A 14683-nucleotide genomic window follows, 5' to 3' on the forward strand; every position below is an offset into this window, starting at 1 on the left:
AACAGTCCACATGCCCACTGAAAAGCCCTTTAAACACAACTACCCACTGTAATGGTATTAAACTGAACACTTACGAACAGTAACTAAAGGAATACTCTTTGCAGGATATCAAAGGATTCTAATCCTGTGATATCATAGAAATAATTAGTTTCAGCTTCTTGGGAGCAATGATAATGCACAAAAGGCTGAAGATTCTGTTCACATTCGAGCTAGTTAGAGAGAAGCTGAAAGCATTTTAACCAAATTAAAATAGCAAAAGGCAAATCAGCTTTTAAAATAAAATTTCTGGCTAATAGAGAAATATTGCCCATACAAATGTATAAAAGTTTAAAGAAGTAAACCTTATGATTTAAAAGAAAAACTGGCATCTTTAAAAATGAGTTTTGATACTAAATGATCACAAGGACAATATTATTCAAATTTACTTTGGGAAATCATAAGAAAGTAATTTCTTACCAATTGCTATTATCCACTGCATCTCCAAATCCTGGTGTGTCAACTATTGTGAGTAATAACTGAACACCACCTTCTTTGATTAAAACTTTTGACTGTTCAACCTATAAGATTAAAAGGATTTAAATTCTCATATAGTAATTATAAAAACAACAATGATTTTATGTCACTTATTTCAATGCAAAAAACCCACAGACTCAATGTGTCTAGATAGCCATTAGAATACAAATTATACATGAATAATTACAGACTTGGGGAACTTCACAGTTCAGAATGGAAGCTGCAAAGACTCATTCTGCCTATGTCATCTGACTTTTTATTTAAGCTTTAAGACAAAGTGTGGAAAACTGGATACTATCAATGTTAGAAAATCTATTTGTAAAGTATGTGGAGAGGAGCTTAATATTTTCAATAGCTGATAGCACTATCTAATATTTTCACTGGTTGGCAACATTATTTTAATAAGTTCCAATTTTATGCAGTTTTAGAAAAACAAAGTGACCAATACTGATAGAAATTTAGCAAAAAGATCCCAAAGCTTGCACAGTCCATGCAACAAGATGTAGTAAGTCAGTATACATATTCCTATATCCATACATGTCGAAGATCATACTAAGAAATTACTCCACTTTACTCCCTTTAAAGGAAGTGACTATCCTTTTTAAAAAAACTGAATAAAGCCTGTGATCCCTACTATTTCTATGCATTTTGTTTAAAAGTATAATTGTTTTAGAAAATTTAGTGTTTAGTAAAAAATCAGTCCCAGAACGCCAAGTCTTCCACTATAAGTGTTTAGGATTTTATTTTTCCTTTTAAAAGCAAATAAGCTTCCCCGCTTTCCTTTCCCTAAACATATATTGATCCTTATGAATAGTTAGCAAGATTGCCAACATTAGCGTTGGTTTCTTGGGCAGAGACAACATATAGCTTTTTAAAAACACAGCTGGAGCTAGTTTTGCCAATATCTGCACTACATCATCATCCAATCAGGTTTTGGTTATGTACGCAAAGTCCCTCATCCCACCATGACGTTATCTGTACTAGCCACCAACTTTGCATTAAATTTGAAGCTAAAATGTGAACCCCCTTTTTCATGAAGGCTTATCACGGTTAGACAAAACCAAAGGAAACAAGATTATTAATTTTGGTCTTTGTCTCTGTCTTTTTGCAGTAGTCTATGCAGATTGTTTTTATACCCTATGGTAAAATGAGAGGCTCAAGTCCTTACAACCACCTTTCCTTGGGGCATCAATCATATTCCAAGAATGCAGCATCACTGTTCAATCCTCTGCCACCTTAAGGTGGTAACTGAAGGAATGCACATAATATGCACAGCACTTTCCAAAGAGCAATGTTCCCTACTTCATGGAGTAGCATGGCTAGCAGGACTTTGCTCCAGGACTTATTTAGCTATGTAACATCAGTGACTAACTATAAGAATGAAAGCTTTTTCACGCACATTAACTCTTTAGCCTCTCAAAGTGCCAAGAAGTTTGGTGGTGGTTTTCCTGATGTTGACTAAGACAACCAATTAAGATCTAGCTAGTTAAATGATCACTGTTTCCTAGACCTAGACTCAAAGAGATGTCCTAACGTTAAGAAGCTCAGTACCTTATTACCAATCTTGTAAACCATGCAGTCCTCCAGTCATGTTCATTTGAGTGAGCACACAAAGGCTACAGTTTTAGAACACTATTCCTATATATCTGTTTTCTGTATAAACTACTCCCCAGTCTGGGGCCCTTTCAATTTTAGTTCTTATGACAACTTTCAAGTGGAGTACCACTTTCACAAAAGCCTCAGACATGACTAAAAGCCCTAACTTTTACAAACAATTTTAGTTATTTGGATGGACTTCCTGACCAATCACATGATATAATACAATTTTGCTATTTTAGAGTACAGAGTATGTCAGTGACGCAAAGCTGTTTCTTACACATACATAGCTAATTGCAGAACACAGTGAAATCACCACACTTGAAGTCAGCTGCAAGACACTTGCAACTATTTGCCACATGATCCAACTTAAAATGAGTCACTAACAAATGGATAAGCACCTTTAATAAAACAATAAATCTAGAATATAAACTTTGTAGAAATAATAAGAAAATGAAACGGTCCTGCTGAGATAAGACACTGAACATCATTCAAATAAGAGCAAAGAAAGCCAAGTTGCTGAGGAAGATTCAATGTTTAATCCTAAGAATGACTTTTTAGTCTCCTCTGCACCTTCAAAAATGTGAAATATCAGAAAAAGTGTGAATTAATGTATGCAATAAACATAACCTTCTCCACACCTGAATCATATTGGCTACCAAAAGGATTGATTTTAGATACCCTCACTTGTGCCTAAACAGAAAAAAATATCACTGGCACGGCTAGCCTTAAGTGCAAGCAACAAACACTATTGCTTGGAACCCTACATAGATCCCACAGTGTGTGGTCTGATACCCTGACAAATGAATTGAGAGGAGGTACACAAGCCTGGATTCTCCCACCCCACCCTCCAAAGGTGGAACCAGACAAGGCCCAATCACTGAGTGCTTGCTTAGGACCCTGCAGACTGTGCACATATTTTGCAAGTGGTTCTGGATTAGTTGGGATTTATCTTCAGAACACTATTAAATGTTACATGAAAATCAGTGTACAATTGTTCACTCTTCATTTGTCTGTGGTTTCCTGTTGCTTAAAAAGAGTAGCTTTTGTTGATGAGGTGAATTATACATTTCCCTTCCAATACTAAAAAGGATTTTCAAACTAAAATCCTGAGTATGCTTAACAAACATCTTTGCAAACATGATGAGTGGCCCTAACAATATCCATAGTGCTTAAGTTACATATTTTCCAAATCCACTTCTGCAGCAGCCAGTGCCTATCCAAAAATAAATTTTACACTTATTACTAATATATAAGCCTTCCGAGTTCTATTTAGAAATTGGACTTGTGTATCTTTTCTACATCCTGCCTTACACAATTTTCGAAACCATGGAATATTGAAAGTCTGTACACAGGTGGGATACTCAAACCTTGTCCCCCACAGCACAATAAATCAGGTTACTTTTCTTAATGTCAATTAGAGATCGATATTAAGAACTTGTGCCATGCAGCCTGTTTAAGTTATTTTTCTTTTGTGAACTAAGTGAATTTGTGTCCATACATGGCCAAAATCTCAGAACGCAGCTACATCTGGAACCGATCCAGACAACTGTAAACTAGTGTCATTCACAGTTAGAATCCAACTGTATCCTATCATCTGGTTTTACAAGTATTCCCGAGAGATTCACGGAAAACAAATTAGTTCAAGTCCTGGAATTTAAAACTTTTCTTAACAAATCCATTCCAAATGACCATTTTCCCATGCACTTTAGTTAAGCAGGTCAGATTGCTCTTTTTACATTATTACACTGGAACCTATCAAACTGAATACAAGTCTTAGTCTCAGTAGACGCTTATTTGCGGCAACACTTTGTAAGAGCAACCACTGCTTACGAGAAGCATTTGCCCTGGGAACACTTTCCCTACTGTGAATTGTCAACACTCCCCATAACAGCAACAGCCACTGAGGCCTGGTCTACACTGGGGGTGCGGGAGGGTGTGGGGCAGAGAAATCAATCTAAGGTACGCAACTTCAGCTACGAGAATAGCATAGCTGAAGTCGACGTATCTTAGATCGACTTAGAACCACTTATTTAGCGACCTTGCAGCGCGGGATCCACGGCCGCTGCTCCCCCGTCGACTCCGCTGCCGCCTCTCACCCTGGTGGAGTTCTGGAGTCGACAGCAGAGCGATCGGGGATTGATCGCTACCCGCCGATCCGGTGGGTAGTGTAGACATGGCCTTAGGAGCAACATAGCAAAAGGGCACTGATATGTTGCTACTAATGAGCGTCTACTGTATTACTATTGGATCAAGCATTCCTATATCATACACACCATTTAAAATATTTAACTGATGATCAAATGAAGTGTATTTCACATAAGCTCGCTTACTTTATAGCTTCTTTTGAATTCACCTACCTGAAAACACTCTGCATAATCTCTGAAAAACATTGCCAAAGTCTTGACTGATGTAAGTTGCAAAGTGGAAACTGGAAATCTTTGTGTTTGTTTAAAAGAATCCCTAGAATGAAACTTATTTTTCATTTTTTTTTTAAATAAAACTATCACCCATAATCTGCCTCATGATTATCAAGCACTGCCAAAATTACAGTTCATACTTATGCAGTTAAACGTCTCTATTTTAATCACCTTAACTCCTACTCAATAAATGTTTTTTACATGATACAGAGGAGCAGGAAAAAAAGTATAACTTCTACTAAGAATGTTTCAATCCACACGAACAAGGCTCAGGTAAAGGTATTAACTGGGAATGATAAACCGTAGAGCCCCTAAACATGCTGAATTTCTATTCACTATTTAAATCTGCCCCAAGAGCACCCAACATAAGCATGAATATGGACACATGCTGGTGACATGATATTAATAGATCAAGAACCTTCTCTACCTAGATAATATTTGAATTGGAATCACAATTAAATATCAGCCACAGGAGTCTAATAGATAGAACATTCAAGGTTACAATTCTAATATTTTCCACTATTTACCTACATGACATTTGAATTAAGAGACAATACTTGTTGATTTTTCAGCCATCACAAGATAGTTGTACATGAAAAAGCAGACTGCCAGATAAGGGTAGCAATGACTCCTAAATGGATGAATGCCCTTCATACCATTACAATATAAATTTGTCATCCTAATGACTCCTAATTTAAACGTATGAACAGAGACTGAACAAAGTTAAACAAGTGTGGTACTGTATTGAGGACTAATTACTTCCAAACCATATCCAGTTTCCATTTGTGTTTCAATTTGTATGAACAAAAATCAAGTTAGAACCCTCTTCAACTACAAGATATTTGATTTCACTGAATTCTTATTGGTGGAGCAAGGAAACAGCATAGTTTTCATGTATAAGGTTAGCAGATTTTAAGGCCAAAAGGGACCATTTTGACAATCTAGTCTGACCTCCTGCATAACAGGACAAAAGAATCTCATCCAGTAATTTCTGGATCAAGCCCATAAATTCTGTTTTGCGCTACAGCATATCTTTTAGAAAGATATCCAATCTTGATTTAAAGACTTGAAGTGATTGAGAATCCACCTTGCCACGTTCCAATAGTTAATTACCCTCACTGTTACAAATTTGCACCTTATTTTGTCTGAATTTATCTAGCTTCAGCTTCCAACCACAGGATTTCATTATAATTTGTTCTGCTAGATTAAAAGAGCCATGTACGAAAATCTGTACTCCATGTATGTACTTGTAGACAGTGACCAAGTCATCTTAATCTTCTCTTGAAAAAAATAAAATTGGACTTCAGTCTCATTATAAATATGTGTTTTCCAGATCCTGAATCATTCTTTTTTAAACCCTTTCCAGTGTGTCAACATCCTTTATGAAGCATGAACACCAGACCGGGCCATTGTATTCCAATAACTGTCTCACTAATGCTGTATTCAGAGGTAATACCACCTCTCTACCCATCCTTCATATTCCTCTGTTTATACATTCAAGGATTGTGTTTGCCCTCTTAGGTACAGCTTTGCAATGGGAGCTGGTGTTCAGTTGACTATCCATGATTAACTCAGAGTCCTTTTCATTGCCACTGCATTCCAGCATACTGTTTCCCATCTTGTAAGCATAACCTATTTTGGTTCCTAAATGCATGACATTGCATTTGGCTGTACAGGTGAGTCACATCATAAGTGCATTTAACTTACGCAAATTCAACTATACATGCTTGGCAAAAACCACCACCACCACCTGTAAATAGTGAGGGTGATTCCGCCGACCATTCCACTCAATGAGCGTGAGTGAGCGTGAGATGGGAGACGTGAATCTGCTGTTCTCTCAGTTGGTCTCAGTTTCCGCGTGCCTCTCATAGTGTGAGCATCTCGCTGTGCCGAGTGTGATTCTAGTGTTTGAAGATAAGTATTTTTCATACAACATGGCCCCTAAACGCAAGCCAACTACTTCATCTGGTGCTTAAAAGAAGAAACAGTGATCTGTTCTAACGCTGGAGGAAAAACTGGCTGTGTTGGACTTGAGAGACGGTATATCAGTCTCCAACGTGGCGCGTAAATATGGCCGCAACGAATCTAGCATCAGTGCCATCAAGATTCGAGAGAGAGAAATTCGTCAAGCTGTGGTATCAAGTGCTCCAATAACTGCTAAGGGTGACGAGCCAGATGCATGATAAGACTTTAGTGAAGACTGAAAAGGCATTAAATTTATGGCTGGAAGACATGAACCGTAAAACGTGTGCCTATCTATGGCAACACACTGCGAGAAAAGGCTCTTAGCCTCTATGCGCTGTTCAAACCTCCCACCGAAGAGGGATAGCCTTCTGATGAGAAGGAATTCAAAGCCAGCCAAGGTTGGCTTAACAGTTTTAGAAACAGTTGTTTTGTGGCAATGCGGCTAGGCATTTAATAAAGCTGGGCTTGCTCTACAGGGCTGCAAATCCCCGAGCCCTAAAAGGAAAGAACAAAAATCTCCTGCCTGTGTTCTGGCAATCAAAAACGCTTGGGTGATGGCAGCATTATTTCTGGATTGGTTCCACAAGTGTTTCATTCCGGAGGTCAAGCGATACCTCGAAGAGAAAGGACTTGACTTTAAAGTGTTGCTGATTGTAGACAATGCTCCTGGCCACGCTGAGGCACTCCGGTTTGCGCATAATGACGGTGAAGTCTTCTTTCTCCCCCCCAAAACCACCTCCATCCTCCAATCTCTCGACCAAGGTGTGATTCACTGTTTCAAGGCCACATACACGAGGCTTACGTTCTCACGGATATGTAGCGCTATGGATGCTGATCCCAATCTTAATGTGATGGAGTGTTGGAAGTCCTTCAACATTGCTGATTGCATCACTTATATCACTGGATGCAAACAAGCCTGAAACAGTCAATACATTTTGGCGAAACCTATGGAACGAATGTGTGAATGATTTTAAGGGTTTCCCAACCATTGACAAAGAAGTGAAACGTATTGTTCAGGTGGCCAGGCAAGTGGGTGGTGATGGCTTCGTCGACATCCTTAAGGAAGAAATTGAACATTTAATTGAGAGCCATAGAGAACATTGACTAACGAAGTGTTAGAGGAACTGATAAAATCGTCTACAAAAGATGAAGATGATGACGATGACCAGGAAGAGCTAGCAAGTTGGAATCTTCATAAATTTGCTGAAGTGTTCCAAGCAGCGAAACACTTGAATGATTTAATTTCTGAATATGATCCCTCTATGGAACGAGGCCTCAAAATCACACATAGTATTACGGACGATTTGAGACCGTATCAATAAATGTTTGCGCAGCTGAAGAGACAACAGTGACAGTTGCCAATCACCATGTTTTTCAAGGAAAAACAAGCAGCAGCAGATGAGCCTATGCAATCAACTTCGTGAGCTGAACCAGAGCCACTTAGTCTACGACTCGCTCTCCATCACCCAAGCTCTCCGTCACCTCCGTCTCCTGGATCAATATCAAGCCCTGATGACCCTCTGTAATTACCCCTGTAATTAAAAATACAGTACTGTAAAATTATATTTTACATATATACATATATTATACATATATACATATATATTAAAAATACAGTACTGTAAAATTATATTTTACATATATACTCTATTATATACTGTACATTACTGTATATATTAATACATATTACTGTACAGGGTTGTACAGTGTACACAACCATGTACAGTATACTGTACTTTATGGGCGATTTAAGGGATTTTCAACGGTAATTTTGACTATACGTGATTTTCGCTTTACACTGACTTTAGAACCTAACCCCCGCGTAAGATGCGACTCCATTATATTAACATGTACACTGTTCAAGTGAGCCCACTTTACCAGCTGATCAAGATGTATTTTAATAACTGACCTGTCCTCATTATTCACCACTGTGCCAATTTGTGCATTAATTACTGGTAAAATTTGCAGCTTTTTTATACTGTTTTCCACATTGCTGATAAATATACCAAATAACCTTGGTCCAAGAAACACATCCATTTACAATTACTTTAAGGTGAGCTAATCAGTATTTAATCCATTTAATATGGGATACGTTGATTTTGTGTAGTGCTTTTTACGCAGCATATCCTAGGGGACTAAGGGCTTGTCTACATGGTGGGGTAACATGCCATATAAAGGTATAATTTTGGAAACGCATTAACATGTTTCACATTAATTGGTCCATGTAGACTGTGCTGTGCACACTAAAGGTTCACTAGTGCACTTTAACATAGTGCTGTTTCAAACATGGGCATGTTAGCGTGCTTTAAAAATTACATGCTTGCAGGCTGCATTGCTACTCTGTGTAGACAAGCCTGAAGTCTTGACATAATATATCTAGAATTCTGTAAACAGTATCTTTACCAACCAGATTTGTGATCTCAAAAAATAATATCTAGTTTGACAAGATCTATTTTCCAAGGTCACCTTGACTGGCATAAATTATACTACTCTCCTTTAATTCTTTACGAATTGCATCATAAGAACATAAGAATGGCCCTACTGGGTCAGACCAAAGGTCCACCCAGCCCAGTATCCTGTCTTCCAACTGGCCAGTGCCAGGTGCCCCAGAGGGAATGAACAGAACAGGGAAACATCAAGTGATCCATCCCATCGTTCACTGCCAGCTTCTGGCAAACACAGGCTAGGGATACCGTTCCTGCCCATCCGGGCTAATAGCCATTGATGGACCTATCCATTAATTTATCTAGTTCTTTTTTGAACCCTGTTATGGTCTTGGCCTTCACAATATCCTCTGGAAAGGAGTTCCACAGGTTGACTGTGCACTGTGTGAAGAAATACTTCCTTCTATTTGTTTTAAACCTGCTGCCTATTAATTTCATTTGGTGACCCCCTAGTTCTTGTGTTCTGAGAAGTATTAAACACCACTTTCTCTACACCAGTCATGGTTTTATAGACCTCAATCATATCTCCCCTTAGCTGTCTCTTTTCCAAGCTGAAAAGTCCAAGTCTTATTAATCTCTCCTCATACAGAAGCCATTCCATACCTCTAATCATTTTTGTTGCCCTTTTCTAAATCGTTTCCGATTCCAATATATCTTTTTTGAGATGGGGCGACCACTACTTCACACAGTATTCAAGATGTGGGCATACCATGGATTTATATAGAGGCAACATGATATTTTCTGTCCTATTATCTATCCCTTTCTTAATTAGTCTCAGCATTCTGTTTGTTTTTTTGACGGCCGCTGCACATTGAGTGGATGTTTTCAGAGAATTAACAGCTAATTTAGACCCCATCATTTTACATGTGTAGTTGGGATTATGCTTTCCAATGTGCATTACTTGGCATTTATCAACATTAAATTTCATCTACCATTTTCTTGCCCAGTCACCCAATTTTGAGAGATCCTTTTGTAGCTCTTCGCAGTTTGCCTGGGTCTTAACTATCTTTAGTAATTTTGTATCATCTGCAAATTTTGCTACCTCACTGTTTACCCCTTTTTCCATATCATTTAGGAATATGTTAAATAGGACTGGTCCCAGAACAGACCCCTGGGGGACACCACTATTTACCTTTCTCCATTCTGAAAACTGACCATTTATACCTACCCTTTGTTTCCTATCTTTTAACCAGTTACCAATCCACGAGAGCACCTTCCTTCTTATCCTGTGGCAGCTTACTTTGCGTAAGAGCCTTTGATGTGGGACCTTGTCAAAGGCTTTCTGAAAATTTAAGTATACTATATCCACTGGGTCCCTTTGGTCCACATGCTTGTTGACCCCTGCAAAGAATTCTAGTAGATTGGGTGAGGCATGATTTCCCTTTACTAAAACCATGTTGACTCTTCCTCAACAAATTATGTTCATCTATATGTCTGACAAACCACTGATGACATACTTTCTCTAAGGGAGGAGGAAGCAGCTGCACTGCTCTCTTTACAGTAACTGCTGGTTGATTTACAAAGCCATCCTAGAATTCAGAGTAAAAGACTGGCAAAAAATCCTAGAAGTAATATTGCAAGTAAAAAGCTATTACCAATAACCTGCCTCATGATTGTCAAGCACTATTAGCTTTTCCAAGATATTTTCCTAAGATTGGGGTCATGCTAACTAGCCTAAAATTACTGGGGTCATCTCATTTACATGTCTCCTTTTAAATACTGGCATAACATGAACTTTTTTCCCAATCCTCTGGAACTTCCCCAGTGTTCCAAGATTTGTTAACTCAAAATTAGCGGATCAGAGAGCTACTCTTGTTAGCGTAAGTTATCCAGTCCTCCTAATCTTTTTTTTAAAATCAGAAGTCACTGTTTAACATCCTCCCTAGTTATTGAGGGAATAGAAAGGTTTTAATTAGCACTATAAGATATGAATACATCATCCTGTTTCTTTTCAAGACTACTACTATTAGCCAATCATGCTTTTAAGCATATTCTTATATTGCACATATTACATAATTTAAATTCATGTTACATCATTAGAATTTGATCATTGGTGTAAACACACTAGCTGACATTTGCCTTGCATTAGTCTTTCAGATCTAGTAAACCTAAATGTTATTTTTAAGAGTTGATAAAATTCAAAGACAAATGTGATTTAAATTATGGTATCACTTTAAAGCATGATCAATCACTAGCAATATAATACAAAGAAAATAGCATACAAAAATTAGGAAATTTTGGTCATCATCTTTGGTCTGAAATATTTAAATTTACTCACTCACTGGTAACGTTTCTTCTGCCTGAATATAACTTCCCAGTTTTTAAATTTGCTAACTGCACTTTTTTCAGAGTAACAGCCGTGTTAGTCTGTATTCGCAAAAAGAAAAGGAGTACTTGTGGCACCTTAGAGACTAACCAATTTATTTGAGCATGAGCTTTCGTGAGCTACAGCTCACTTCATCAGATGCATACCGTGGAAACTGCAGCAGACTTTATATATACACAGAGAATATGAAACAATACCTCCTCCCACCCCACTGTCCTGCTGGTAATAGCTTATCTAAAGTAATCTTCAGGTTAGGCCATTTCCAGCACAAATCCAGGTTTTCTCACCCTCCACCCCCCCACACAAATTCACTCTCCTGCTGGTGATAGCCCATCCAAAGTGACAACTCTTTACACAATGTGCATGATAATCAAGTTAGGCCATTTCCTGCACAAATCCAGGTTCTCTCACTCCCTCACCCCCCTCCAAAAACCCACCCCCATACACACACAAACTCACTCTACTGCTGGTAATAGCTCATCCAAACTGACCACTCTCCAAGTTTAAATCCAAGTTAAACCAGAACATCTGGGGGGGGGGGGGGGTAGGAAAAAACAAGAGGAAATAGGCTACCTTGCATAATGACTTAGCCACTCCCAGTCTCTATTTAAGCCGAAATTAATAGTATCCAATTTGCAAATGAATTCCAATTCAGCAGTTTCTCGCTGGAGTCTGGATTTGAAGTTTTTTTGTTTTAAGATAGCGACCTTCATGTCTGTGATTGCGTGACCAGAGAGATTGAAGTGTTCTCCGACTGGTTTATGAATGTTATAATTCTTGACATCTGATTTGTGTCCATTTATTCTTTTACGTAGAGACTGTCCAGTTTGACCAATGTACATGGCAGAGGGGCATTGCTGGCACATGATGGCATAAATCACATTGGTGGATGTGCAGGTGAACGAGCCTCTGATAGTGTGGCTGATGTTATTAGGCCCTGTGATGGTGTCCCCTGAATAGATATGTGGGCACAATTGGCAACGGGCTTTGTTGCAAGGATAAGTTCCTGGGTTAGCGGTTCTGTTGTGTGGTATGTGGTTGTTGGTGAGTATTTGCTTCAGGTTGCGGGGCTGTCTGTAGGCAAGGACTGGCCTGTCTCCCAAGATTTGTGAGAGTGTTGGGTCATCCTTTAGGATAGGTTGTAGATCCTTAATAATGCGTTGGAGGGGTTTTAGTTGGGGGCTGAAGGTGACGGCTAGTGGCATTCTGTTATTTTCTTTGTTAGGCCTGTCCTGTAGTAGGTAACTTCTGGGAACTCTTCTGGCTCCAGCATCTTCTGGATCCAGACTCCAGCGAGAAACTGCTGAATTGGAATTCATTTGCAAATTGGATACTATTAATTTCGGCTTAAATAGAGACTGGGAGTGGCTAAGTCATTATGCAAGGTAGCCTATTTCCTCTTGTTTTTTCCTACCCCCCCCCCCCCCAGATGTTCTGGTTTAACTTGGATTTAAACTTGGAGAGTGGTCAGTTTGGATGAGCTATTACCAGCAGGAGAGTGAGTGTGTGTGTGTATGGGGGTGGGTTTTTGGAGGGGGGTGAGGGAGTGAGAGAACCTGGATTTGTGCAGGAAATGGCCTAACTTCATTATCATGCACATTGTGTAAAGAGTTGTCACTTTGGATGGGCTATCACCAGCAGGAGAGTGAATTTGTGTGGGGGGGTGGAGGGTGAGAAAACCTGGATTTGTGCTGGAAATGGCCTAACCTGAAGATTACTTTAGATAAGCTATTACCAGCAGGACAGTGGGGTGGGAGGAGGTATTGTTTCATATTCTCTGTGTATATATAAAGTCTGCTGCAGTTTCCACGGTATGCATCTGATGAAGTGAGCTGTAGCTCACGAAAGCTCATGCTCAAATAAATTGGTTAGTCTCTAAGGTGCCACAAGTACTCCTTCTAACTGCACTTTGTTATCTGGGATTCTATTACAGCATGACAAGCCCTTAAACAAAACAGTATGGAACCTTACACAATTGTTATGGCCAAAACTATTACAAGAAAGGATATAAATTGAAGAACGGGACTGTATAACTTAATTCAACGCAACACATTTGAAGAAGCGTTCAGTTCCCCTTAAAAAGGCTCTGACTATCCTGCCTTGGTCAGTTAGATCTTTTGGCATATATTTAACTTTTTCCACAACAATGCAAAAAGTCTTTTAGTTACTGTTAAAAAGGTGTCTTGCTTTTCAACATGTATGCCTATCATGTTTTGTACACTGCACCTGAATTCTACAACGAGTGTTTCACCCCAGCTCCCACATTTCATCAACACTAAATTCTACAGCACTGTAACATTTTGGTGTAATAAGATACAGAGGAACATAGCTTCTTGAATAGTTTTGTAAGAATGACTGCAATTTCAGTTTGTCCAAGATTATCATCTTAACAAGACAACAGCACTCTGATGGCACAAAGAGGAGAAAAGGATTGGGCTGGATGGTTTGGAATTTGGAATGCGGAGAGGTCAGAAGACAGAGGGCTTTTTAAAAAAGCAACTGGAAAATAGGAAAGGCATTTAGGACATTTAACTTTGGAGATTAATAAAAACAAGAACCTAAAGCGTTTATTGAATCTATACTGAAAAAGCCATGTATTTACAAAGCAATAGCTTCACTTCTACAGAGATTTTCCTGCCTCTGAACAGAAACAACTGGAATGACTGAAGGATCAGGGACCTACAGTGAGATTGGTGGCCACCAGTCAGATAGCTGAGAGATTTAAACCACATCACTGGCAATGGAGGCAACCACACAATAGAAAAATAGCTTTTTATACATGCAAGTTATTGATTGATTGTAAAGAAAAAATATAGATAGAAATATGAACAAGCTTATTGTACAAGCTAGGTTTCTCTTTGGGACACTAACTTCAAAACACTATCTTAAACTATTGTCAGTTTGCAAATTACAAGACAAAAAACAAGCTACACACATACCTGTACAGTCTTTTTAATTCTATGCGAAGGACCTGGATAGTCTGGGGAATACAAGTCTGTTAAGAATAATGAGTTGATTAATGTTGATTTTCCCAATCCAGATTCACCTAGAAGAAAGGGTAAAGTATTAGGCCATACAATTAAAATCATCACATACAGTATGTACCTTTTATACTCTCACATTTTAAAATTTGGTATGTAAAAAAACCTTTCCTAGCTACAAACATATGCTCAGAGGAAACAAACAGCTATTTTACACTGCAAAATGAGACTTTCATTGCTAAGTTTACAAGCATCTACTTTTCACATTGAATCCCATGACAGTCATTAAGTGCTGAATGCACTTTGCTACTTTTCCTCCCCAGTCTTTGCCCCAGTCACAAAATACACACACACACACACACACACACACACGACGTTGCCATGTAAAATTCTAAACAGGCTACCTATTCAGAACTGGAAGTATAGTGTACTAGTGGA

At 38.7% G+C, this 14683-nt stretch overlaps 1 protein-coding gene and 1 long non-coding RNA gene across 3 annotated transcripts in view; one reads left to right on the forward strand and one right to left on the reverse strand.

Annotated features, from left to right (window-relative positions):
- SEPTIN7 (septin 7) overlaps positions 1 to 14683 on the reverse strand; it is a 109974-nt gene that overhangs the window by 38400 nt on the left and 56891 nt on the right. For both annotated transcript variants that reach the window (XM_077811036.1, XM_077811035.1), the window contains exons 3-4: positions 14204 to 14310; positions 457 to 557 (exon numbers count right to left, since the gene is read on the reverse strand). In XM_077811036.1, the coding sequence (XP_077667162.1) occupies positions 457 to 557; positions 14204 to 14310 (208 nt within the window). The remainder of the gene's footprint in view (positions 1 to 456; positions 558 to 14203; positions 14311 to 14683) is intronic.
- Positions 1 to 14683, forward strand: part of LOC144261454 (uncharacterized) — a 67031-nt gene that overhangs the window by 33909 nt on the left and 18439 nt on the right. The gene's annotated exons all lie outside the window — the stretch shown is intronic.

This window comes from Eretmochelys imbricata, chromosome 2, assembly GCF_965152235.1.
Source record: "Eretmochelys imbricata isolate rEreImb1 chromosome 2, rEreImb1.hap1, whole genome shotgun sequence".
Lineage (NCBI taxonomy): Eukaryota > Metazoa > Chordata > Testudines > Cheloniidae > Eretmochelys > Eretmochelys imbricata.